We start from the raw sequence: 25,278 nt of genomic DNA, 5'->3' as shown, positions 1-25,278 counted from the left end.
ACAGCTGAAATAAAGTTCTTATCTTGGAAAACAGCTCTGCTCCTAGCAATAACCTCTGCAAGACGAGTCTCAGAGTTACAGGCCCTCATGGCTGTGGAACTTTTTATCATTTTCCATCCAGACAGGGTTTCTCTGAGGAGGAACCCAACATTTATGCCTAAGGTAATGTCCAGTGTGGCCCTTAACCAAACCATTCATTTGCCTACCTTTTATCCAAACCCACAGAATAAGGGTGAGAGACTCCTGCATTCTTTGGACATACACAAACAGCTACGTTTCTACCTGGACAGAACTAAAGCTTTCAGAAAGACTGAGCAACTCTTACTAGCATATGCTGCAGGATCACAAGGAAAGGCTATCTCAAAGCAGACTATTTCAAAATGGATAGGCCACTGCATTCGTTTCTGCTATTCACAACATGGCAAATCAGTGCCTAAGGGCATTAGGCCACACTCAACCAGAGCAGCAGCCGCTTCAGCAGTCTTCCTCAGAGGAGTACCAACCAAAGACATTTTAGAGGCTGCAACCTGGAGCTCAGTGCACACTTTTACCAAGCACTACCACTTACCTCTCTACTCTAAGTCCAGAGCAGGCTTTGCCACTGCAGTTCTGCAGGGCCTTATAGCCTCTCCTAATCCTTTTTAGACCCAGCCACCCAACCTCAGCTTTGGCATTCAACCCAAGTGTAATGACTGCAACAGTGAAACACAATGAACATAGTACAGTTGTGTACCTACCATAAATGTAGATGTTCGAGTGTATTCACTGTTGCAGTCCAGGTTACCCACCCACCATCCCCCTTTTATTTGCTGGGACTTATGTTGTATAGGATAGAGAAGTACAGATATGTGGTGTATTTGCTTGTAGATGAAAGAAATGTTTATTTTTATGCATGCATACTTATTGGCATAACTTTCAGCCTACCAATTTGGGGGCACCTGACATCTGGGGCAAGAAAAACTGAAGAAAATGGCATTGGCTGCATCTTTTATAACCCTGGCGCACTGACGTCAGGGAAGAGGTGACAGCAACTGACGCCGGACCTAGACTTTGGAATTCAGGCCGACTGCGGGTAGCCTGCCAGCAGGATAACCCAAGTGTAATGACTGCAACAGTGAATACACTCGAACATCTATATTTATGGTAAGGTACACAACTGTAGTTTTTGAGGAAGTTTGCCTGGCTGCTTTCAGACCCTCACAGAAGATGCAAAAATGAAATTTTGAATTCTGTCTTGGATAGAGATTTAGTATTTAGACCTTCTTCTACAGAGGTTCTCAAAATGTGTAATGAGAGAGGAAAGCTGGTTCAGGGAATCTCTCAGATTTTTCAGCCTTTCTTCTCTAAGTTTTCCATAGGATTTTCTGTTTCCTTGTTTAACTTTGGCAATCAAACAAAATAAACAGTCTCAGCAGAATGTTGGTAAGCAGTCATTTAAAAGGCAATGGCAGGGAGGTTCCAAAAAGAAAGCAGGACCCCCCCCCCAAAAATAAAGGACAGTCAAGTTATAAGGGGCCTTGTTCTCCTTCCCATCCTGATGGTCTTTTAATCCTGACAGAAAGTCTGAATATCTTTATTTCTCTTTGGCAACAGATTGCTTCAGACTAATGGGTTCTGAATGTGATCTTACTAGGATACAGATGGCTGTGGGAAGATCTTCCTCCTTTTCAGGGTATTCATCATCATCCTCCAGACCAGACTTCTGTCTTTCCTCCTCTTTTACATCATACGCTGTTTCTGGGGGTAACAGCAGCTGTTCTTCCTCCCCATTCAAGAATGTTTCTAAACTCAGAGAAAGAAAAATCTTGGGAGACCAGTTCTGGATCTTTCTTTCCTAAACCAATTTGTGGTGGTGCCCAATTTCAAAATATTTTCACTTTACACCCTGTTACCTGTCCTTTCTAGTAATCTAAAATTTAAAAGATGCCTGTGATCACATTCCTATTCATGCAGATTTCAGGAGTTTCTTAAGGTTTGGATGTCTTGATCACAATGTCAGTTCTTTGCCTTATCTTTTGGGCTATTCACTTCTCCAAGAGTGTTCAGAAAGTGCATATCTCATGTAGTATTCCATTGTAGGCTGCAGGGTATCCACATTTTTCCATATTTAGTCAACTTGTTTATCTTTGCAGAGTCTCTTCCAAGATGTCAGGAATCATTCTCCTGGGTAGGGGATCTCCTACACAGGCTATGATTCCAAGAGAACGTTCAAAAGTCTTTTCTGACTCCATCTCACAGGACTGTGTTTCTGAGGTGTCTTCTAGATGTGAGAAAGATATATTGTCTGAAATCTCTTTGGTTCCACCATCAACACCCACTTTCTTTTAAAATTCCTGTTCTGGGACTTGTAGAAAAGGAAATCAGATGGTGGATACATCAGATTTCTCCGAATCCAGATCTCACATTCTCCCCTCCTGCTCCAAAGTCATCATTCACAACTGATGCTTCAGACCTTTCTTGGGAAGTGGTGTTAGTGGTCATAAAAGTGAAAGGTTTAAGTGTTTTGTTCTTTTTATACTAAATACCAAAGATATGTTAGTGCTTATAAATGCTCTTACCTCTCTGAATCATCTTTGTGCCTACAGACAGTACCACTTTGATGTGCATAAAAAATGCTAGGGGGGGGGTGGGGGGGACATATTAGCCATATTACCAAGGGATATAGGTTTACAGCACCATCTCACTCTGCAGTTTTCTTGCATCATGTCAGAGCAGAATTGTGTGGCAGACAAGCTAAGAAGGACCAGAGCAGACCTTGATGAATGAAAACTGAACCAGAGTGTCTTCCAAGATTTGATGCATCTGTGAGGAATTCCTTGGGTAGACCTTTTTGCCACCTCTCTAAACAATCAGCTTGAAAAATTTTACCCTAAAGTTTTGGAGGTCTCTCAGCAAGGAGGACTGGAAGACAGATGCCTTTTCTTTTCCTTGAACACAAATATTTATGTGTGCTTTTCCACCATTTCTTCTAATATCCAGGGTACATCTAAAGATTCATAAGGACTCCCTGGAAAGTTTATGGTAGTAACTTCCTTGTGGCTCAAGCAACAGTGGATGTCCTTCTATTCATATGTTGCAGTATTCTCGGTGTGGGATTTTCCACCTCAGGCGACCCGTACGTCGGCTCCTATACAAAAGCTTCAGCTTGGCTGTTGCAGTTGCATGGGATGTCACACATAGGGCCATAAACCAGGGACCTTAAATGTGAACTCTGCATGCACAGACCTCAGAACTTTTCAGCTGCAGATAGTCACATTATGTGCTTCGCTCCTTTACCACAAGACGTCTAAAAGCTAAGTATGCCGTTGGGTTTTTTCTTCTTTGACCTCTAGCTAAAGCTTGGTTTGTTGTTGTAAACTTTAGACAATGTCAGCAAAAAAGGGCAAATGCCAATGTGGGCACCACATACCCCATAAAGATATGCACAACCGCCACATTTTTTGCCTAGGCCAAGAGCACAATCACACCACTTGCTCTATCTGCCAGTCCTTCGTTCCTATGACCCTATGCAGCCTTCTGGCTGCACTTAATCTTTACCTAGAAAACCAACGACTTAAAAAATTAACACTTAGGATGGATCCTGTTTCGGAAGCCCTGACTGAACCTCCATGAAAGAAGGCCAAGATTCCTAGGCCTTCTTCCACTGCCTCTCCACTTTCGGATGCTCCACCAGCTACCAATTTAGGAGTTGGGGGACGTCCAACAGGTCTGTCGACTTTGACGGTGACCTTCGAGAAAGCCACTTCGCAGTTGACAAGCACACCCACATAGCTAACCCATACATATGCTACTGCCAAGGTCGAGGGGGGACCAGACACAGCCGGGCCTCTGACCGAGATACCTCCTCCTGACACAGCTACCCTTAGCCAGGCATCAGATTCCAGGCCTACACCTAAGACTACTCCACTTAAAAAAAACAGAAAACCAAACATCTGGCTACACCCGATGAAGGCTTACCTGATTGGCAGTCCTTCACCTCATCTTTGATCCAGGCCTTTGTGGCCCTTAGGCCCTCAGCCTCTTCTCCATCTACTCTTCCTCTCCTCAGCCCTAGGCCTGCCTCTGTCTCCTGTCTTCCACAACCTACTTCACAAGACAGGAAAGAAAAGCAAGAGACCTATTATTCATCTTCTGAGGAATCAGTATCTTATACCTCCCAAATAGCCTCTCCTCAAGAGTACTATTCCCCAGATGAAGAATCCATTGAAAGGGACTACCTCCCAAATAGCCTCTCCTCAAGAGTACTATTCCCCAGATGAAGAATCCATTGAAAGGGACTACCTCCCAAATAGCCTCTCCTCAAGAGTACTATTCCCCAGATGAAGAATCCATTGAAAGGGACTACTCTCCAGAGGATATAACCTTTGCTGAGACCATAACCAAAATGAAGGAATACTTCAAATGGGACACCTCTCAAATGTCTGATGCTCAAAAAAGGTGTTTTTAACTATTACAAGTGGAATATCCCTCCCCTTCTGCCATTCCACCTGTCATTCCTGCCTATTTAGATGCCTTTTCCTCAGCATCTAAGACACCAGGTTCTCAGCCACCTGCCCCTAAGAGGCCAGACAACTTCTACAAGGTGCCCGATGACCAGAAATTTCTAGTCAAACCACCCCTGGCAAAACCGTGCATTATTTGCCATTTCACCAGGTAAACAATCCAGACTGATTCTCTCTGCCTCTCTCTTACCTACAGACAAATATAGCAAAACAATGGATAGAATTGGAAAGAAGGTTTACACCTCTTCCACATTGGTCTTTTCAGCCATCAACTATCAAACCCATATGACCAAATATACTCTGGACCTGGTCTCTCAAGCCTCCACTCTGCTGGCTGCTACTCCAGACAGCCCCACTAAATCTGGCATCTCTTCCAAACTATCTCTGGCTTCCCAAGTAGCCAGACACTCCATTAGATGTAGTTATGTTGCTGCAGAGGCCTCTGCACGATCTGCAGCATTGGCCACTGTACTTAGGAGATATTCCTGGCTACATTTGCAACACTTACCAGACGACGTATTCTAAAATCTTAGATGCCCTTCTGGACACTAACTTCTTGTTTGGAAAACAGTCAGCAGACCTGTTCAAAAATATGCAAGAAGAGTAAGAAATTGCAAGACATCAAGCATCTTCTGGTGTCTCCTATTCCCAAATATTACAGGAATTACCCTGCCAAAGCCACCTTTGTCAGAAGAAACCCTGCCCCAGCCGGACCTACCTCTTCCAAACATAGAAGAGGGGCCAGAAGACAAACCTCTTCCAGGACAGCTGTCTCTCAGCCCCCCCTGTAGACAACCCTTTCAAGATGGAGGAGGCCTCAACAATGTTTGACTGCCTTACCCACCTCCCTCTTTCTGCCCGCTTCTCTCACTGCCTCCCCTTTTGGAAAACCATCATCAAAGACAAATGGGTTCTGGCTATTATTCAGAAAGGATACTTCCTCTCCTGGAAAGAAAGGCCACCCTTAAGGGGCATCCCCTTCCCTCCAATAAATCAGAGACTCCTCTTCCCACAGATTCTGAAAGACCTCCTGAACTTGGGTACAATAGAACCTGTCCTTCCAGGGCAGGAAGGAAAAGACTTCTATGCAACACTGTTTCTGGTCCCCATAAAAGATAGACCATGGAGACCCATTCTAGACTTTCCTTCTTAAACCTATTCTTAAAAGTTCCCACCTTCAGAATGTTGTCACTACAAAATTTACTCCCTGTTATACCAGCCCAGGCTTTCATGGCCACACTCAACCTGAAAGAAGCCTATCTGCACATGCCCATTCAACCTTCCCACAGGAAATTCTTTTGCTTTTTTGGGCCCTCCTCTCACTTCCAATTTACTGCATTGCCCTTTGGTTTGTCCACTGCTCCGAGTGTTCACAAAATGCCTGGCACCTGCCATAGCCTATTGCAGAGCACAAGGGATTCAAATTTGCCCCTACCTGGCTGACATCCTGATCCTAACAAACTGCAAAGAAACCCTGTTAATCCATCTAGAGTTCAACATGTGCCTACTCCAAAAACTGGGGTTCACCCTCACATTCCCAAAATCCTCTTTGACCCCAGAACATGACAAAACATTTCTGGGTTGCAGGATCAAGACAGACATAATGAAAGCTTTTCTTTCCCAGGACAAGGTCAGCTCCCTGTCCTCCCACTTCAAAGCCCTTCTGCAGACACTGCAAATAACTACAAGGCAATTCCTATGAACCCTGGGCCTAGTGGAAGCCACCATTCCCATGCTACCACTAGCCAGAATGCACATGCAAAAGCTACAGTGGTATCTAAAAAATGTGTGGTCACAGCACCAACATCCTGTAGAGCAAGAAATCACTCTCTTGCCCTGCCTACAGTCAGAGCTAAAATGGTGGATTCAGCAAATTCAGCTGAACCCAGGCCTTCTGCTGCAGTTACCCACCTCATACCAGTTCATGCATACAGATGCTTCAGACCTAGGATGGGGAGCCACAATGGCAAACTACAGGGTTCAAGCAAAGTGACACCCTTCCTTAAAGAACAAACACATCAACATGAGGGAAATGACAGCAGTCCTTCTGGCACTGAAAGCCTTCCTTCCACTCCTACAAACAAGTGTTCTCCAAATAATAACAGACAACACCACAGTTACGTGGTACCTCAACAAGCAGGGACGGACAAAAGCGTACCACCTTTGCAGACTAACCTTACTAATCTGGGACCTAGCCTCACAACACAACTTGTCCCTGCAGGTAACCTACATCCCCTTGCAGGACAACAAACAAGGAGACCTTCTCAGCAAGGCATCCACTCCAAGTCACGAATGGGTGCTGGACAGGAATGTCTTTCTAGATATTGTCCACTGGTGGGGCACACCTCAAGTAGATTTGTTTGCCTTCTCCCAGAACAGACAACTGCAGACTTTCTGCTCCAAGACCTACTCCCCACTAGCTTGGAGAGTAGATGCATTCAGCATTTCATGGAAGTTAAAGTTTCTATATGCCTTTCCTCCCGTCCCATTAATTCAAAACGTCTTCCTGAAAATCAGGAGAGGCAAACCAAAAATCTTTTTGGTGACCCTCTACTGGCCAAGACAGCACTGGTTCCCCCTACTTCTCAATCTATCCAAGGGCAATCACCACAAGTTACCCCACAAGATGGACCTTCTGACGCAGCGAAAGGGAACCCTCATCCACCCACACTTGCAGATGTTGTCATTGACACTGTGGGTGATAAACTTCTGATTCCCTTTAGGCACCACTACTCAGAGGACGTGCTTTCAGTCCTGAGTGAGGGCATTTCACCTACTACAAGAAAATCTTAATTAGCGAAATGGGAGAGGTTTCCAAAATGGTGTCTGGGCAAGGGTACGGATCCATGTATCGGAGATCCCCCACTAGTTCTTGCCTGTGTGTGTCAACTAGTAAAGGGGGGAGTTTCTTACTATTCAGTGAAAGTCCACCTTTCAGCAATCTCAGCCTGCCTGCCACTAGAGCAAGTGCAAGATCCCCATTGTGAAACTATTCTTAAAAGAGGTCTTGCACATCAGACCACCAAGAAAACCCATCCCACCAGCCTTGGACCTGAACTTCATCCTGGAAAAACTAACACAGTCTCCATTTGAACCTGCTAGTATGGCTACTCTGCAAATGTGCACATGGAAGACAGTCCTACTAGTGGCCATAACTTCAACCAGAAGGGTGTCTGAATTACAGGCCCTAATGGCCTGCCATCCATACACTATTTTCCACAAGGACGGGGTAACACTAAGAACTAACCCTTCTTTTATGCCGAAAGTGGTCAATGATCTGTCCTTAAAATAATCTGTTCATCTACCCACCTTCTACTCCTCTCCCACCAGTGAGAGTGAGAGAATACTCCACTCCCTGGATGTACATGGACAGCTAAGGTTTTACCTAGACAAAACAAAATCCATAAGAAGATCCAGTCAGCTCTTTGTTTTCTTCCACCCCAGGGCCCTGGGCAAGGCAGTCTCCAAACAAACCATCACATGTTGGATTAGAAAAAATATTTGCCTATGTTATTCACACCATGGCAAAAAAACTCCCACAGGGAGGTAAAGCTCACTCTACCAGGCCAGTAGCAGCCTCCAAAGCCTTCTTAAAAGGCCTGGACAATGCATCCATACTTGAAGCAGCCACATGGTCCACCATTCACTTTCACCAAATATTACAAGTTAGACAATGTCTCCAGAGCACATGCAGGATTTGTTAGAGCAATTCTGCAGGGCTTTGTGGAATCAGCTTCTTCTACTTCATCTCTTCCTTCCAACTAAGATGTGGTACTCTCCCACAACAAGAATACTGCAACATAGGAATAGGACGACATAGAATAGTTGTGTAAAATCTTACCATAGCCATAGATGTCCTTCTCATCCATGTTGCAATATTCCTTCCCACCCACCTAACCCCCTTATCCTTTTTCTCTCACTCATTACTGATCTGTCTTGGGTTTCCTGGGGGTTATACCCTTCCCTGTGACCAATTTAACGGGCCTGTATCAGAAGCGCGAACGCTTAGGTTGTCGAATACAGCATGATCGACACTGATTAAGCGAACTGCGAGAACACCAAATGCCGGAAACCGTGAAATTCGAAATCCCGATTTGGTATAGTTGGCCTTTCTGCGGCATAGCTCCGTAAGGTAAGTGTGCGATAGTTACGGACCTTAGGGTTAGGGTGCGGGTTAAGTGCATAGAAAGTAGTGTATGTAAGGGTTAGTGTAGGTTTAGAAGTAGGATTTAGGTTAGTGTATGTATGTGGTTTATTTATTTTGTTTGGGTGGGTAGTATGTAGTGAGCGGTGTAGTGGGAAGTATGTTTTGTTTTCGTTAGTGGGTGGAATGGTGTTGGCCAAGCAAAAGTGTTCGGTGATGTGTTTTTCTGCGTTTTGAGGTTTTGGTGAATTGTGCGTTTGCATAATAGGTGTCGATCATGCTGTATTCAACAACCTAAGCATTCGCGGTTATAATATAGACCCCAATTTAACCACAAAATGGCTCCTTGATCCTATGACTGACATCACTGGCTACTCTACTTACTTCTGTCCTGCTGGGCTTTCAGGTTCTGAGGTCTGTGCATGCAGCCGTCACATTTAAGGTCCCTGGTTTATGGCCCTATGTGTGACTTCCCACGCAACTGCAACAGTCAAGCTGAAGCTTTTGTATAGGAGCCGACGTATGGTTGCCTGAGGCGGAAAATCCCAAACCAAGAATACTGCAACATGGAAGAGAAGGACATCTATGGTTATAGTAAGGTTTTACACAACTATTCTTTCTCCCTTCTTTTTGAATTGGCCAGGGGCTTCCTCTGACACTGGATTTATTCACATGAGATTAGGGGTGTTTTATACCTCTTGACCCCAAACAACTGCAATTGGCTGCCTGGATGACAGAGTCTCAATACCTTTTAGACACCTGTTTACTAAGGACATCAGCAGGTATTAATGAAGGTAAGAAAGCCTGCTTGTACAAAAATTGTATGCTATCAAATGGAAAAGGTTTGGTGCCAACAAAAGAACCAGCACCCATTCAGGACTAGTGTTCTTCTGGTTTTATAGTGTTTGTGTGAGTTGCTGTTCAGTTGCTCATCTTACTCTGTAGTAAGGTTCATTTGTCCACCATTTCAGCATGTCTGACCATAGATCCCCCTTTCAATGCAAGTCTCATGTAAAAATGCTTTGAAAATGTTTTTACATAAGAAGCCTCCCAGAAAATCAGCATTTCCTGCTTGTGATTTTAATTTTGTGTTAGAAAAGTGAATGCTTGCCCTATTTGTATCGGCTCGTCTGGTTGACTTGAGGTTTTTAACATGAAAAACAGTTTTGCTGTTTGGTTTAACCTCAGCAAGAAGAGTAGCTGAGCTGAAAGCTGTTCTGGTAAGTCAGATGTATCTCAACCTCCACAGAGATAAGATTTCCTTGAGAACTAATCCTCCTTTTGTGCATAAAGTGGTATTTGAGTTTGCCTTAATCCAATCTATCCATTTACATGTTTTCTTTCCAAAACCAAAAAATGAGGGAGAAAGGCTGCTTTATATCATTGATATCCACAGACAACTTGGGTACTTTGTTGACAGAACAAAATCCTTTTGAACTCCTGGACAGTTGTTCATTTCCTGTAAAAGAAAGAAGGGACAACTTGTGCCAGAACAAACTATTTCCAAGTAGTTGTCTCAGACTATTACCTTTCATTATTCCCACCACAACAAAACTATTCTAGGCAGGGTCAAGGTTCTCCTTAAAATGGCCTTCGCTTATCTATAGCTTTTTAGAAAGGGTTGGAGTGGAGAAGTATTCTGGGAGCAGTAACTTGGTCCTCTGTGCATACGGTTACAAAGCATTACAAACTAGATTCCTTCTACAGGTTTAGGACAGGCTTTACTTGGACCATTATCCAATGGCTCCTGGACCCTTCTACATTACAGCTCCCAGTTATTTTTAACCTTTTGTAACTCATCCATATAGCTAAGGCTACTGCAGCAGTGCTCATGATGATGAAAATAGAGCAGTCATGTAAGTAAATTTACCATAACAGTAAATGTTTGAATGATCATTGCTGCATTAGCTGCTCCCTCCCCCCATTTTTGGTATATTTTATTATGCCAGGGTGTGGACATGATTTTTTTTCTTTTCCTAGCAATGTCCTCTCAGGGACTGTTTTAGCTGGCATGAAAGCTTTGAAGGGCTTGGTGCTCAAACCAGACTTTTTAGTCAGCTCAGCTAAGGCTGCTGCAGAAGTGATCATTTGAATATCTACTTATGGTAAATTTACTTACACAGCTGTACTTTCTGTAATGCAGTGACAGTATTTAAAAAAAAAAAAGTTAAGAAACAGTTTTTTACGCAAGTTTCATTCTGGGTAATTGGAGTTCCAGGATAGAGTCCAGTTCTTCAACAACCTTAAATTAGGTAAAGCAAGTATTGGCGAATGAATAAATGAGTGAATGACACAAGTTTGTTTTTCTGCACACATGGCTTATAAGATGCTGTTTTTTTGCTTCTTAGGCCTAAAAGTAGGAGATGAAGTTGTTCAAGTAAATGGAAATCATACAAGGGCTCTAAATGTAGTGGACCTTAAAGCTGCTCTGAGTAAGCCTTCTCTGAACCTTCGCGTTTATACCTATCCATCATCAGAACAGGAAAAGGCACTGAGCCAGTCACTGCCACGTCGATCAGAAGGAGCAGCTGAAGTGCGAGATGAGTTGTTTACGTCTGCTTGTCCAGGTACGACTTTACCGCTTTCTCTGTATGTGAAGTTTATTATTAAAGCAGTGATGTGATACTTGGAATTCATTGCATTGTAACAATATGAACAGAAGTAAGTTGCTGATGTTCTTCATGTTTCACTGTTAGTCATTACATTTGGGTTATCTGCTTGCAGGTAGCCCTCAGTCGGCCTGATTAACAAAGTCTTGGGTCCTGGGTCAGTTGCTGTCCCTTCTTCCATGACGTCAGGTCGTCAGGGGTATAAAACATGCAGCCGACGCCGTTACATCAGTCTTTCTTGCCGTGCGGTGCCAGAAGCGGAAGCAGTTCGCAAGTGCTGGTCGGCGAACTCCTGAAATTTTCGTTTTCGAGTTTCAGAACTGTCGTCTTCAACTAAAGCTACATACCCCGTTGGGGAAACTTTTTCTTGCTCCTTACCGATGTCAATTAAAGTTAATAATTGCATTACTTGTGGAAAGCAAATACCTCATAAAGATTTTCATTCATACTGTATTCCTTGCCTAGGCACTGACCACGACGTACCTTGCTGCCGGTTTTGTGCTTTATTTAATCAGCGCACTATCCATCGTCGGTATATTTTCACCTCTAAATATTTTGGTTCTCGATTTAATTATCCAGAAATGTCATCAGTTAGCCATTCGACTACCGGGATTCCGAAAAAATGCAAAGATAAAGAGACAGGCCGCCGAGGTCCAAAACTGCCGACGACGCTTTTCCTAAGCCAGTTCACCAGTACTCAGTGAGACGCTTTCGCAGCCCCTGATACCCACTACTTCTGATTCGCAGGCCTCTACTGAGACCCATTCGGAGTCCAGTATGCCATGAGATGCTTCAACTATGGAACCCGTGGATGACTCTACCTTGGATGGGTCCGGAGCCGCCATGCAGGAACCAGCTTCTGAGGGTGTATTCAGGCCTATGGACTTTTATATTAAACCGACGCCTCCTTCTTTACTTAAAAACCAACACCCAAGCCACATGCTCAGATCTCTGTACCTAAAAAACAAATGATAAGAATGGCTGAAGATCTAATAACTCTAATCAGGGGTAGCCAACCCCCCCCCCCCTTCTAAGAGGCCTAGGACTGAAGTTGATTATGAATCTTCTGATCAGGATTCTGTTTTTTCTGATTCTTCTGATGATCCGGATTTGCCCTTATCTACTTATGAAGATTTTGATGCAGAGGACTCCATTCCCTCTGCTTCCCCTCCTGAGGATTTTTCTTTTGGGGAAACCTTACATACTGTAAGGGAGCATTTCCACTGGGAAAGCCAGGATTTTTCTGATTCAAAAAAAGAGGCTTAGGGATTTCCTTCTCCTACCTCAGCATAGGCCTTTAGCTATTCCTCCTGTACTAGACATTGTTGATGATGCTTTTTCGGAATCTAGTTTGGCCCCTGATTCACTGTCTCCTGCTCCCAGAAAACCTGACAGATACTACAGGGTCCCCGAGTCCCACACGTTCCTTTTCAAAAATCCTATTGCAGATCCAGAGACTATTTCACAGGGGCCCAAGGGCGTTAAGGCTTCTACTGCTAAAAATCCTACCCCTTCTGATAGAGACTCCAGGGCGCTGGATAGATAGGGTAAGAAGGTTTACACTTCTGCAACCTTGACCATTAGGGCTTTAAACTGCCAGTTTCATATGTTAAAGTATCAGCAACATGTTATTGGACTGCTTAAACAGAAAATGATGTTGATTCATGACTGTGTGGAAAATAAATAATTACATGATTTAATGCATTCTGATGAACAAGTTGGAAAACATACTTTCAATGTGGTTTTGATTCATTAGAGGCCTCTTGCAGGGCTGTTGTTACTGGGTCTGTGCTCAGAAGGCATGCTTGGCTTAAAGAGCAATGTTTGCCTGATCATGTTAAAGCTAAATTGTTGGATGCTCCTTTAAATCAGGACCACCTGTTTGGCAACAAGGCTGAGGAAGTTCTTAAAAAGATGGAAGATAAAGCTAAATCTATGCAAACTGTTAAAGATTTCTTACAAGTTCAGTCTCCTAGATTTAGTAGGCACTGGCATTCTAAGAATTGGTCCTTTCCAGCCCCTTCCAGGTCTTCTCAAGCCAAACCCAGACAAAGCAAAAACCCCAGTTTTCAGTCCCAGGGGACACACAGAACTAAGCAGTGGGGGGCCTCCACTTCCAAATCTGGGAATAATAAAACTCCCCCCTATGGTAAACTGTCTCAATGACTTCCTTTTAAAATTTCCGAGCACTTATCAACTGACTGCCCCTTTGGGGGGAAAGATTGCTCTTCATGCAAAGAACTGGGAACTCATTACCCAGGACAAATGGGTTTTAAATACAGTGTCCAAGGGATACAGATTTCACTTCCACACGTTGCCAACACCAAGCGGGTGGCCGGACCTACCCCCAAATCAGTGGGCAGAGGCCCAAAAACAAGTACTTTCTCTCTTAAGCATGGTGGCTGTTAAACTGGTACCAAGAGGAAAAGGGACAAGGTTTATACTCAAGACTTTTCCTGGCACCCAGAAAAGACAATTCATGGCATCCTATCCTGGACCTGTCTACTCTAAACACCTTTTTGGAGATTCCAAAATTCAAGATGCTGACTCTTCACCAATTTCTTCCTATGCTAGGCAAAGATGTCTGGTTGGCAACACTAGATTTAAAAGAAGCATACCTGCACATCCCAATCAGGGAATCTTGCCAAAGATACCTATGCTTCAAAGCAGGCTACGTGCAGGGTATTCACAAAGTGCCTAGCTCTAGTTATTGCATTTTGCAGGCAAAAAAATATTTAAATATTCCCATACCTGGACGATTGTCTAATTCAGGCAGAAAGCCAGGCCGTACTTTTGAATCATCTGGCCTTTGTACAAAGGGTTCTAACTTGTCTGGGTTACACCATAAACGAAAAGAAATCACACCTGGTACCCTGTCAACAAATTATATTCCTGGGAGCAAGCTTGAATGCAACTTCCCAGATGGCTTACCTCACGCCAGAGAAATAAATTCATTTGACAACCTACTTCAAACAAGTGGCCACAAAAACCCTTCTATATCTGTAAGACAAATACTGCAAGCCTTGGGCTTCATGGCCTCCTGCATTCTTCTAATTCCATATGCGAGACTGCATATGAGGAAACTACAGTGGTATCTAAAAAGCCTATGGTGTCAACATTCTCAAGACCTAGAAACAATGATTCCTATCATAACTTGCGTATGCCTAGAGTTCCTTTGGTGGGCAGAGGCCTGCCACCAAAACAAGGGGCTACCTTTCACACCACCCCCTGCCACCCAAACCCTAACAACAGATGCATCAGACTATGCATAGGGGGCTCACCTGACAGGGAAGTGCATTCAGGGCAAATGGAACCCAAGTCAAATGCACCTGCATATCAATCAAAAAGAAATGTTAGCTGTACAGAATGTTCTGACAGCCTTCAAGGACCACATTCTCCCAGGACAACTAATAGTAAAGAAGGACAACACCACTGTTATGTGGTACATAAACAAGCAGGGGGGTACACATTCTTACCCCCCCCTGCAGACTAGCCATGGCATTGTGGAATACAGCCTTGAGCTATCAAGTGTACCTACAAGCTCAATTCCTGCTAGGAAAATTAAATACACTGGCAGACGGACTAAGCAGAAACCTGATGGACCCACACGAGTGGAAACTGGAACCAAGGATTTTCAATATGTTGACAAGCAAATGGGGGAGCCCAGATATAGACCTGTTTACCTCTCCCCAGAACTACCAATTGGACAAATTTTGCACAGTGACTACCCACAAACAAGCCTGGAAAGTGGATGCTCTGTCCTTCAGCTGGAAAAACTTATCAGTCTATGCCTTCCGCCCTCTGCCTCTGCTCTCCAAAGTACTACTAAAAATCAAACAGGACAAACCAAGGATGATTTTGATTGCTCCAGACTGGCCGCGCCAACACTGGTACCCCCAAACTGCGCAGTGTGTCACAGTTATCTCCATGACACCTGCCTCAGACTCCTTCCCTGCTGTCTCAGCAGGAGACCCAGATTCTGCACCCTCAGCTTCTAACACTGAACCTTGCAGCCTGGCTAATTACTTAATCTCTCATTTACCATCCCTCAGCAAACCTGTGATGGATATCATTTTAGAGGCAAGGAGGCCTAGTACTAGAAAATCTTATGCTGAAAAATGGAAAAGATTCTGTGCCTGGAACCAATCTCAAGGGATGAGCACAGCAGCGCCCAATTTATCTCAGATTTTGCAATACTTAACTGAGATGCTTAACAAGGGCCTGTCTTTTTCCTCCACTAAAATCCACTCCTCAGCCATTTCAGCTCATTATAACACAGAACCCTCCCCTCTTCTCTCATCCACTGCTCAAGCAGTTCCTCAGAGGGGCCAAAAATTTGAGACCACCAAGGAGAGCTCCAACCCCAGCCTGGGACCTTAACTTTGTCTTGGAGAAACTCACTCTACCTCCTTTCGAGCCAGCCGCTACTGCAGACTTAAAATTTCTTTCTTGAAAAACAGCTTTCCTTTTAGCAATCACTTCAGCTAGACTGGTATCTGAATTACAGCCCCTTATGGCAGTGGAGCCTTTCATCATCATTCATGCAGACAGGGTGTTCCTCAGAACCAATCCATCCTTCATGCCCAAGGTGGTATCTAGTGTGGCTCTTAATCAGTCCATTTATTTGCCAACCTTCTTTCCCAATCCACACAATAAAGGGGAATGGATACTGCATTCCTTAGATGTGCACAGACAACTTAGATTCTACTTGGACAGGACTAAACCTCAAAGGAAATCTGAACAACTGCTGGTGGCATTTGCTGCAGGGACAGAGGGGAAGGCTATTTCAAAGCAAACCATTTCTAAATGGATAAGCCATTGCATTAATTTCTGCTATAAGCACCATGGAAAACCTATCCCCCAGGGGATCAGACCTCACTCCACCAGGGCTGCATCTACCTCTACAGCCTTTCTCAGAGGCGTCCCTACCAGGGACAACCTAGAAGCTGCAACCTGGAGTTTTGTATATACTTTCACCAAGCATTCTCATTTGCCAATTTTCTCTAAATCCAGAGCTGGCTTTGCCACTGCAGTCTTGCAGGGCCTTATAGCTGGCCCTAATGCTATCTAAATTTCTCCTCCCAACCATAGCTTTGGGAATCTACCCAAATGTAATGACTGCAGCAGTGAAACACGAAGAACATAGTACAGTTGTGTACACTTACCGTAAATGTAGATGTTTGAGTGTATTCACTGTTGCAGTCCTGGTTACCCTCCCTCCAGCCCCCTAACTTCTTTTGACTATACCTCTACTTTCCTTTACTATGCTTAAAAGCCTTTTTGGTGTATTTGCTTTTTTGTTGGTGGTATATCTTTGTACTTTTATATTTAATTGCTTCCCATTAGGGGGGCCCTGACATCTGGGGCAAGATAAACTGATGTAATGGTGTTGGCTACATGTTTTATACCCCTGATGACCTGACGTCATGGAAGAAGGGACAGCAACTGACACAGGACCTAAGACTTTGTTAATCAGGCCAACTGAGGGCTACCTGCATGCAGATAACCCAAATGTAATGACTGCAACAGTGAATACACTCGAACATCTACATTTATGGTAAGTGTACACAACTGTACTTTTATCCATGCTTTATATGTGAATACTGCATCTTGTTTTAGAACATGGCAACTTGTAAACCTTGGCAGGGCAGTCAGTGATTTCTTTTAATTTCATGTTTAATTTCTAGCTTGCTTCAGCATAGGTAACAGCAGCATTACTGCATCTTGTAATTAACGTTTAGTTTTTGTAAGGCAGTCAGTTTTCTAGGTTCACGAGAATGAAAACACTGTGTATTGGAAACCGCAGTGCCATATATTGCTTGGACTTTATCTTCATTATTTCTTTGTATACAATATTTGCTGACCTTTTTTCTTGTATCAGTGACATAACTATGTATGTTTGTTTTGGTGTTATATGTCATTGTTGCAGTGAACAAATGAATTGTTAAGTAGGAGCCAGATTCCAAAAGACCTGCTCTCAGTGTAAGTGCTCACTTACATTGAGAGCAGGTCTTTGAAATCAGGCCCTAAGTAAACACCAATCCTTCATTATTTTATTTATTTATATTTGTTGACCGGGAGTGTCCGACTGAATGTAGGTCCATTTTCAGCGGAGGCCCAAGCAGAAAAGCTCCACAGTTAAAATAAACAGACAGTAGTTACATTGGATTACATAGCGATTAACAATTTACATAGCAATTACTTACAACATATTTACAGATGAAGAACATAGTACATCAGTAGACAACTAGAATCTTTATCTATGAAGTACATAACAACATTAACAAATGTTACAATAAGAAGTTCCTGCTGTATAATAAGTACTAGGCTTATGAACATCTGAGCTTGCAATAATCAAGTAGTTAGTGGGGTGGAAAGAAAGGTAGTGGTTGGATGGGGTGGGTGATATTAGAGTGGGAGTTGCAAGGGCATAGCCAGCATGTTTTTAGGTGCACTTTTAGTAAGGTTTTGAAGTGGGTGCATGATGGTATGGAGGTAATTATGGGTGGGTGCATGATGGTATGGAGGTAATTATGGGTGGGAGGGAGTTCCATAATTTGGCTATGGTGCAAGAGAATAGTGCTTCACCAGCAGAGTTATTGGCTTTAGTGATCTGCAAGTGATTTTTGTTGCTGGATCTTAGTGGTCTGGTGGTGTGATAGGGTTGGAGTAGATTCTGGAGGGATGGGACATTTAGTGGATGGTTTACTAGTTTGTGGGCGAGTGAGAGTTGATACCATTGAAGGAGGTGAGGGAGTTCAAGCCAGCCCAGGTCAGCAAGTGAGAGACAGTGGTGACTATGGTAGGATGCCCCTATGGCGAATTTGGCGATTTTGTTGTAGCAGGTCTCTAGCTTGTTTAGATCGCATTGCCTTAGGTTGGTATATATTGGAGAGGCATAAAGTAGGGTGGAGATAAGGTGGGAATTTGCTATTGAAATCTTTGCTGCTTTGGTGAGAAGTTGCTTATTTTTGTATAACGCTCCTAGTTTTTTGTGGACTTTTTTATGGTCATGGATATGTAAATGTCAAATTTTAGTTTATTGTCTATTTCCACTCCTAGCAATTTGGTGTGTTCAGTTGGGTATATATTAACATTTTTTTCTGCTAATGTATTTATCTCGAATTATTTCACCACTGGATGACTCACTTTAGAGGGAGTCATGTCTGTGCATGTGCCCATCTGTTTACATTACTTCCATTGTGCACTTCTACTGTGTGCTGAATGTTAAGTTAAAAAAAGAGAAAAAAAATGTCGGTGGTTAAATGAAAATGACACTGTGGCTCTGCAGTAAAAGCTGTAACTGCTGATTGTTCTGTAGGGCCCAGAATATTCCTTCAGGTAAGTTCTGGTTTGCACATGTATTCCTGCCTGCAATGTTGCAAAATGATTCATGTCTACAGTTGCTGCTCTCCTTTTAACCTTTTATTATTTCTAAGGAGCCGTAACATCTTTCAGTAATATGTTTTAAATCATATGTTTTTACCTCAGTAATTTTTGTCTGTACATTGAGATTTGATAAATAAGTCAGCCCTGTTGAGAGATGGATTTTGTTAGGTCCAGTTAATAAACTTCATTAGTCTGCTGGTACAGTAGGCACATATTTATCAGCCCAGTGGGTGCCATACCATGCTTAGCATCACATCCTTGAGCAGTTATGTGTTTCCTAGGGACATCATGTTTGCAGTTTGCCATATGGGGAACTGCAGTGGTGATGCCCCTATAGAAGAACAGTCCTACCACAAACTTGAGAAAATATAGACCTTGTTATCCTGGTTAGTCTGATTTGCAAAGCCATGGAGGCTGACCTTGTAAACTATGATATCAACAACCTTTTCAGGTTAGACCCATATCAGTTTGGCTTTGTAAAAGGAAGATCTTGCCTACTCACTTTAGTAAAGTTCAAGAAAGTCAGACAGTTTAGTCATTTTGCTTACACAGCTTGTTTGGATATGGTCAAAGCATTCAAAACTATACCCCTGTTGGTGTCATTAATAAGCTGTATACCTTAAAAGCAGATCCAGACATAGTGAGGTGAATAGTCGGCTGGATGAAGGTAAGCTGGCAGGCACCTCCTTGGATTGTATGAAGGTAACGTAGTTTGCTGCAGTGTTCAGTACTTGGACCTGCCCTTTTTGGCATCTGCTTCAACGGTCTCCAGATCAGGAATCTGAATCTTTGGTTAAGTAAGTTTGTAGATGACTACAACCTGGGTGGTGGTGTCAACTTTCCTTGTGATACTCATTCATTACAGCAAGAACGAACGCTTGTAAACAAGTGGTGTACAAAAGTATGGCTAAATTAAATACAAAAAGGGTAGTTTTGTCACATTTGTCAAATAGTCTCTATCTCTCTTCTCTGTCTCTCTTTTTTAATATACAGTACAACCAATATCCCACTTCAAAATTTATTTTATTTATTTTATTTATTTATTTATCATTTGTTGACCGGGAAAGTCCGACTAGGTTCCACAGAGCCTGTTTTCAGCGGAGGCCCGGGGAGAAATGCTCCAGATGCATGTCTTTGCAATGTGGGAGGAAACCGGAGTACCCGGAGGAAACCCACGCGAACACAGGGAGAACATGCAAACTCCACACAGAAGGCACCCCAGCCAAGAATCGAACCGGAGAACCTCTTGCTGTGAGGTGACAATGTTAACCACTGCACCACTGTGCATGATTGTGTAGCCAGGGATCATGGAACCTGGGTCAGTAATTTTTGCTACTTTTATCACCATGTATCAATGGTAGTCAGAAAATCTTGCTGTTTAGCACAACTAATACCTAAAGGCATGTCATCCATGGTAAAGGAAATTATCATCCCTGTAGAATAGTGTGTGTGTTGTACCTTTAAGAAGTGTTTCAAGGACAGCACGTGCATATAAATAGCAAGCATGTGCTAGCTTCAGTGCCATTTATGAGTGCAGCCAGAGAGTGAGCATGTATGTGTGTGATAGCTAGTTTCTTTATAAGTTTATCTAAGTTAAGTTATTAAGCCTCAATCCTGATGTGTTTGTATGTAATAAAGCTGCTTGAACAGAACCCACAGATGTTCGTCTGTTTCATCCTGACCAGATGAGTGACATGGTGTGAGAACTGGGATTCCAGAGACTGCTTTTCAAAACTATGAGGTGCAGAGTTAACAGTGAAGGTAAACTAAGTGAACCGAGTACAGAAAAGGCCAGAAATAAATCAAAGGTAATGAAAACTTGCACAAACAATTTATTTATTAAAAAAGATAAAACGGAGCATTACACAGAACAATGATTAAGCAATCGAGAGGCACAAAAGGTTTATTAATTAAATGAAATGTTTAAAATTAAGATATTTGATAAAACAATGATCAGAAAAGCACATAAGGGGTTTGGAATTACCTTGGAATTGCAAAACAAGCATGTTTAGAGTAAAATGAGCACAAGAAAACTACAATGGGCATGAAAAGAGATTAAACGAGAAAAACAAATATAATAAAGGGCAAAAAGGGCACATTATGCATAAATAAAGCAAGGCGACTGCCTGTTTTTTGGCAAATTACTGTGTTTTGGCATAAACAACTGTTTTGCATCGATTGAAGCTATTCATGGCGTAACTAGAGTTATTCGAAGTGCCTCAAAGTGTCTAAAAGTGCTTACAGTGTGTGTGTGCTTATTACTGTGCAATTATTCCGAAGAGTTTATTTGTGTGCAAAGTGCAACGATTTCATAAAGTGCAGTCAAAATATAGCCATTTCGAAAAGTTTCTTGTGATGGATGTGTCTAATCGCAGAGTGCAACCATTACAGAGTGTTTCTTGCACTGTAAAGAGTTATTTAGCAAAGTACAGCCATTTTGGATAAGGTTTAGTGTGCTGTGTACTGTTCGCAAAGTGCAGTTATTTTAAAACGTTTTTTATTCTGAGCTTCTTCTACCCAGTTTATTCACACAGTGCAGTTATTTTGAAATGTTTCTTACACTGATAAGAGGTGATTTCTTACAGTACAGTGATTTCAAGAGTAACGTTGTGCTCAGGAGACTTATTTTGCAAAGTCCAGCTATTCAGAGGCTTGTTGTGCTATTGGGCATAGTTACAAGCACTGGCATATATATATATATGTGTGTGTGTCCGTACATTTTTGCAAAAGCCTTCACTGGTATGTGTTAATATGGCAGAGGCATTTCGCACACCAGGACCACTTGTATTTGATCAGAATATTCCAGAGAATTGGAGAATATTTGAGCAAGAGTACGATATTTTTATACAAGCAACTTATACTGACAAGAATGCATGCACCAGGGCATTCATTTTGCTAAATGTAGCTGGGTCAGAGGCCACTGAAAGAGTATTCATTTGCGAGTACACCAGCAGTATTTGAAGGAGAAGGGGAAAACCATCATGTTGTTGTACAGGCTAAATCAAGGGAAGACCCTTAGTGTTTGAAAAGCAAATTCAGGGAAATGTGCAACCCCCAGACAAATGTTACATTAGAAAGGCATTTGTTTTACACAATAGATCAAAAGCCAGGAGAAACTTTTGAAGCTTATATTACTGACCAGAGAAACAAAGCTAAAACTTGTAGGTTTGGTGACTTAAAAGATGAGTTAATAAAGGACAGGCTTGTGTGTGGTATTAATAGTGCTGCAGTGAGAAAGATTTTTATTGTTGACAGTGATTTAGTGCCGTGCAAAGCTATTGAGCTTTGTCAAATCCATAGTTACATAAACCCACACAAGTATGCTTGCAAGTGATAAGAGCATGGTTACAGCAGGCTCCAGAGCAAATATAGACAGCATGCAACATGTGGCTAACAGAAGTAGGCCTAAATATGTAGCAGCTGTAACCCCTGCAGGTGTGGCAGATAAAACCTGGAGTTTTCCAGCAAGTTCTAAGACTACTTCAGAGAAGAGGACATGCTCAGTACAGTACAAGGGTGAGTCAGCAAAACACAAATCAAGCTTTATTGTTAACTGCCGCAATTGTGGTGCCGTTCCTGAGTCAAAAAGTGAAAAGTGCTTAGCATTTGGTCAGCAATGTCACAAGTGTAAAAATGGAACCTGTTTCACAAGTTTTGCAAATCAAGTAAACCTCACACAGTTATAAAGAAGGGTTGCTTAAAAAAGCAAGTTGATCATATAGAGAGCTGCAGTCCTATTTTCTATGTATATGGTTTATCAGTAATTGTTGAAAATGTTGATGCAGTAGATTTGTTGGCAAAGAACAAACTGTTTTGTACTGTCCAGATCAATGGTGAAACCACCGAGCTCAAAGTAGATACTGGTTCAAAGTGTATTGTTATGTCAGCAGACACATTTGCTAAGGTGAGAGCTGGTGAGCAAGTTAATGTGGCCATTTGTGTGAAACTTGTTGCTTATGGAGGTGAAAAAATTCATACGAAAGGGTCAGTAGTGCTTTCATGTTATTTGGCTAGGAACTGCTACAGCTTACTATTCTATGTAGCCCGAAGACCTGTGCAGTCATTGTTGGGTCTCAGAGACAGTTTGAGAATGAAGCTTCCTTTTACTAAAGAAGTTCATCATATAAGCATGTCTTAGATGTTCTTTGGGTTTTACTGTTGCAGTCATTACATTTGGGTTATCTGCTTGCAGGTAGCCCTCAGTCGGCTTGATTAACAAAGTCTTGGGTCATGCTTCGGTTGCTGTCCCTTCTTCCATGACGTCAGGTCATCAGGGGTATAAAACATGCAGCCGACGCCATTACATCAGTCTTTCTTGCCATGCGGTGCCCGAAGCAGAAGCAGTTCGCAAGTGCCGGTCGGCCGACTCCTGAAATTTTCGTTTTTGAGTTTCAGAAGTGAAGTCTTCAACTAAAGCTAAGTACCCCGTTGGGGAAACTTTTTCTTGCTCCTTACCGATGTCAGTAAAAGTTAATTGCATTACTTGTGGAAAGCAAATACCTCATAAAGATTTTCATTCGTACTGTATTTCTTGCCTAGGCCCTGACCACAATGTACATTGCTGTCAGTTTTGTGCTTTATTTAATAAGCGCACTATCCGTCGTCGGTATATTTTCGCCTCTAAATATTTCGGTTCTCAGTTTAATTATACAGAAATGTCGTCAGTTAGCTATCCGACTACCGGGATTCCAAAAAAACACAAAGATAAAGACAGAGACAGGCCGCCGAGGTCCAAAACTGCCGATGATGCTTCTCCTAAGCCAGTCGCCAGTTCACTGGTACTCAGTGAGGCACTTTCGCAGCCCCTGATACCCGCTACTTCTGATTCGCAGGCCTCTACTGAGACCCATTTGGAGTCTGGTATGCCGCGAGATGCTTCAACTGTGGAACCCGCAGATGTCTCTACCGTGGATGGGTCTGGAGCCGCTGTGCAGGCACCGGCTTCTGAGGGTGTATTCAGGCCTACGGACTTGCATATTAAACCGATTGCCTCCTTCTTTACTTGGGCCTATATTTCAATCCATGCCTAAAAAACTGATGCCCAGGCCACATGCTCAGGCCTCTATGCCTAAAAAACAAATGATAAGAATGGCTGAAGATCTAATAACTCTAATCAGGGGTAGCCAACCCCCCCCCCCTTCTAAGAGGCCTAGGACTGAAGTTGACTATGAATCTTCTGATCAGGATTCTTCTGATGATCAGGATTTGCCCTTATCTACTTATGAAGAGTCTGATGCAGAGGACTCCATTCCCTCTGCTTCCCCTCCTGAGGATTTTTCTTTTGGGGAAATCTTACATACTCAAAGGGAGCATTTCCACTGGGAAAGCCAGGATTTTTCTAATTCAAAAAACAGGCTTAGGGATTTTGTTCTCCTACCTCAGCATAGGCCTTTAGCTATTCCTCCTGTACTAGACATTGTTGATGATGCTTTTTCAGAATCTAATTTGGCCCCTGATTCACTGTCTTCTGCTCCCAGAAAACCTGACAGATACTACAGGCTCCCCGAGTCCCACAAGTTCCTTTTCAAAAATCCTATTGCAGATCCAGAGACTGTTTCACATGGGCCTAAGGGCATTAAGGCTTCTACTGCTAAAAATCCTACCCCTTCTGATAGAGAGGGCACTGGATAGATGGGGTAAGAAGGTTTACACTTCTGCAACCTTGAACATTAGGGCTTTAAACTGCCAGTATCAGCAACATGTTATTGGACTGCTTAAACAGAAAATTATGTTGATTCCTGACTGTGTGGAAAATAAAGAATTACAGGATTTAATGCATTCTGCTGAACAAGTTGGAAAACATACTTTCAATGTGGTTTTGATTCATTAGAGGCCTCTTGCAGGGCTGCTGTAACTGGGTCTGTGCTCAGAAGGCATGCTTGGCTTAAGAAGCAATGTTTGCCTGATCATGTTAGAGCTAAATTGTTGGATGCTCCTTTAAATCAGGACCGCCTGTTTGGCAACAAGGCTGAGGAAGTTCTTAAAAAGATGAAAGATAAAGCTAAATCTATGCAAACTATTAAAGGTTTTTTACAAGTTCAGTCTCCTAGATTTAGTAGGCACTGGCCCTCTATGAATTGGTCCTTTCCAGCCCCTTCCAGGTCTTCTCAAGCCAAACCCAGACACAGCAAAAACCCCAGTTTTCAGTCCCAGGGGACACAGAACTAAGCATTGGGGGGCCTCCACTTCCAAATCTGGGAATAATAAAACTCCCCCTATGGTAAACTGTCTCAATGACTTCCTTTTAAAATTTCCAAGCACTTATCAACTGACTGACCCTTTGGGGGGAAAGATTGCTCTTCATGCAAAGAACTGGGAACTCATTACCCAGGACAAATGGGTTTTAAATATAGTGTTTCAGGGATACAGATTTCACTTCCACACGTTGCCAGCACCAAGCGGGTGGCTGGACCTACCCCCAAATCAGTGGGCAGAGGCCCAAAAACAAGTACTTTCTCTCTTAAGCATGGGGGCTATTCAACTGGCACCAGAAGAGGAAAAGGGAAAAGGTTTATACTCAAGACTTTTCCTGGTACCCAGAAAAGACAATTCATGGCGTCCTATCTTGGACCTGTCTACTCTAAACACCTTTTTGGAGATTCCAAAATTCAAGATGCTGACTCTTCACCAATTT

At 42.8% G+C, this 25,278-nt stretch overlaps 1 protein-coding gene across 4 annotated transcripts in view; it reads left to right on the top strand.

The window, feature by feature from the left end:
- TIAM1 (TIAM Rac1 associated GEF 1) overlaps window positions 1-25,278 on the top strand; it is a 2,502,716-nt gene that overhangs the window by 1,061,777 nt on the left and 1,415,661 nt on the right. For all 4 annotated transcript variants that reach the window (XM_044071404.1, XM_044071407.1, XM_044071408.1 and 1 more), the window contains one exon: window positions 10,995-11,213. In XM_044071404.1, coding sequence (XP_043927339.1) covers window positions 10,995-11,213 — 219 coding nt within the window. The remainder of the gene's footprint in view (window positions 1-10,994; window positions 11,214-25,278) is intronic.

Source organism: Protopterus annectens, chromosome 5.part0 (genome assembly GCF_019279795.1).
Source record: "Protopterus annectens isolate FY-2018-M chromosome 5.part0, PAN1.0, whole genome shotgun sequence".
NCBI classification, from domain to species: Eukaryota; Metazoa; Chordata; order Ceratodontiformes; family Protopteridae; genus Protopterus; species Protopterus annectens.
Note: the sequence above shows the minus strand (reverse complement) of the source record. Positions and strands in the feature narration are given on the sequence as shown.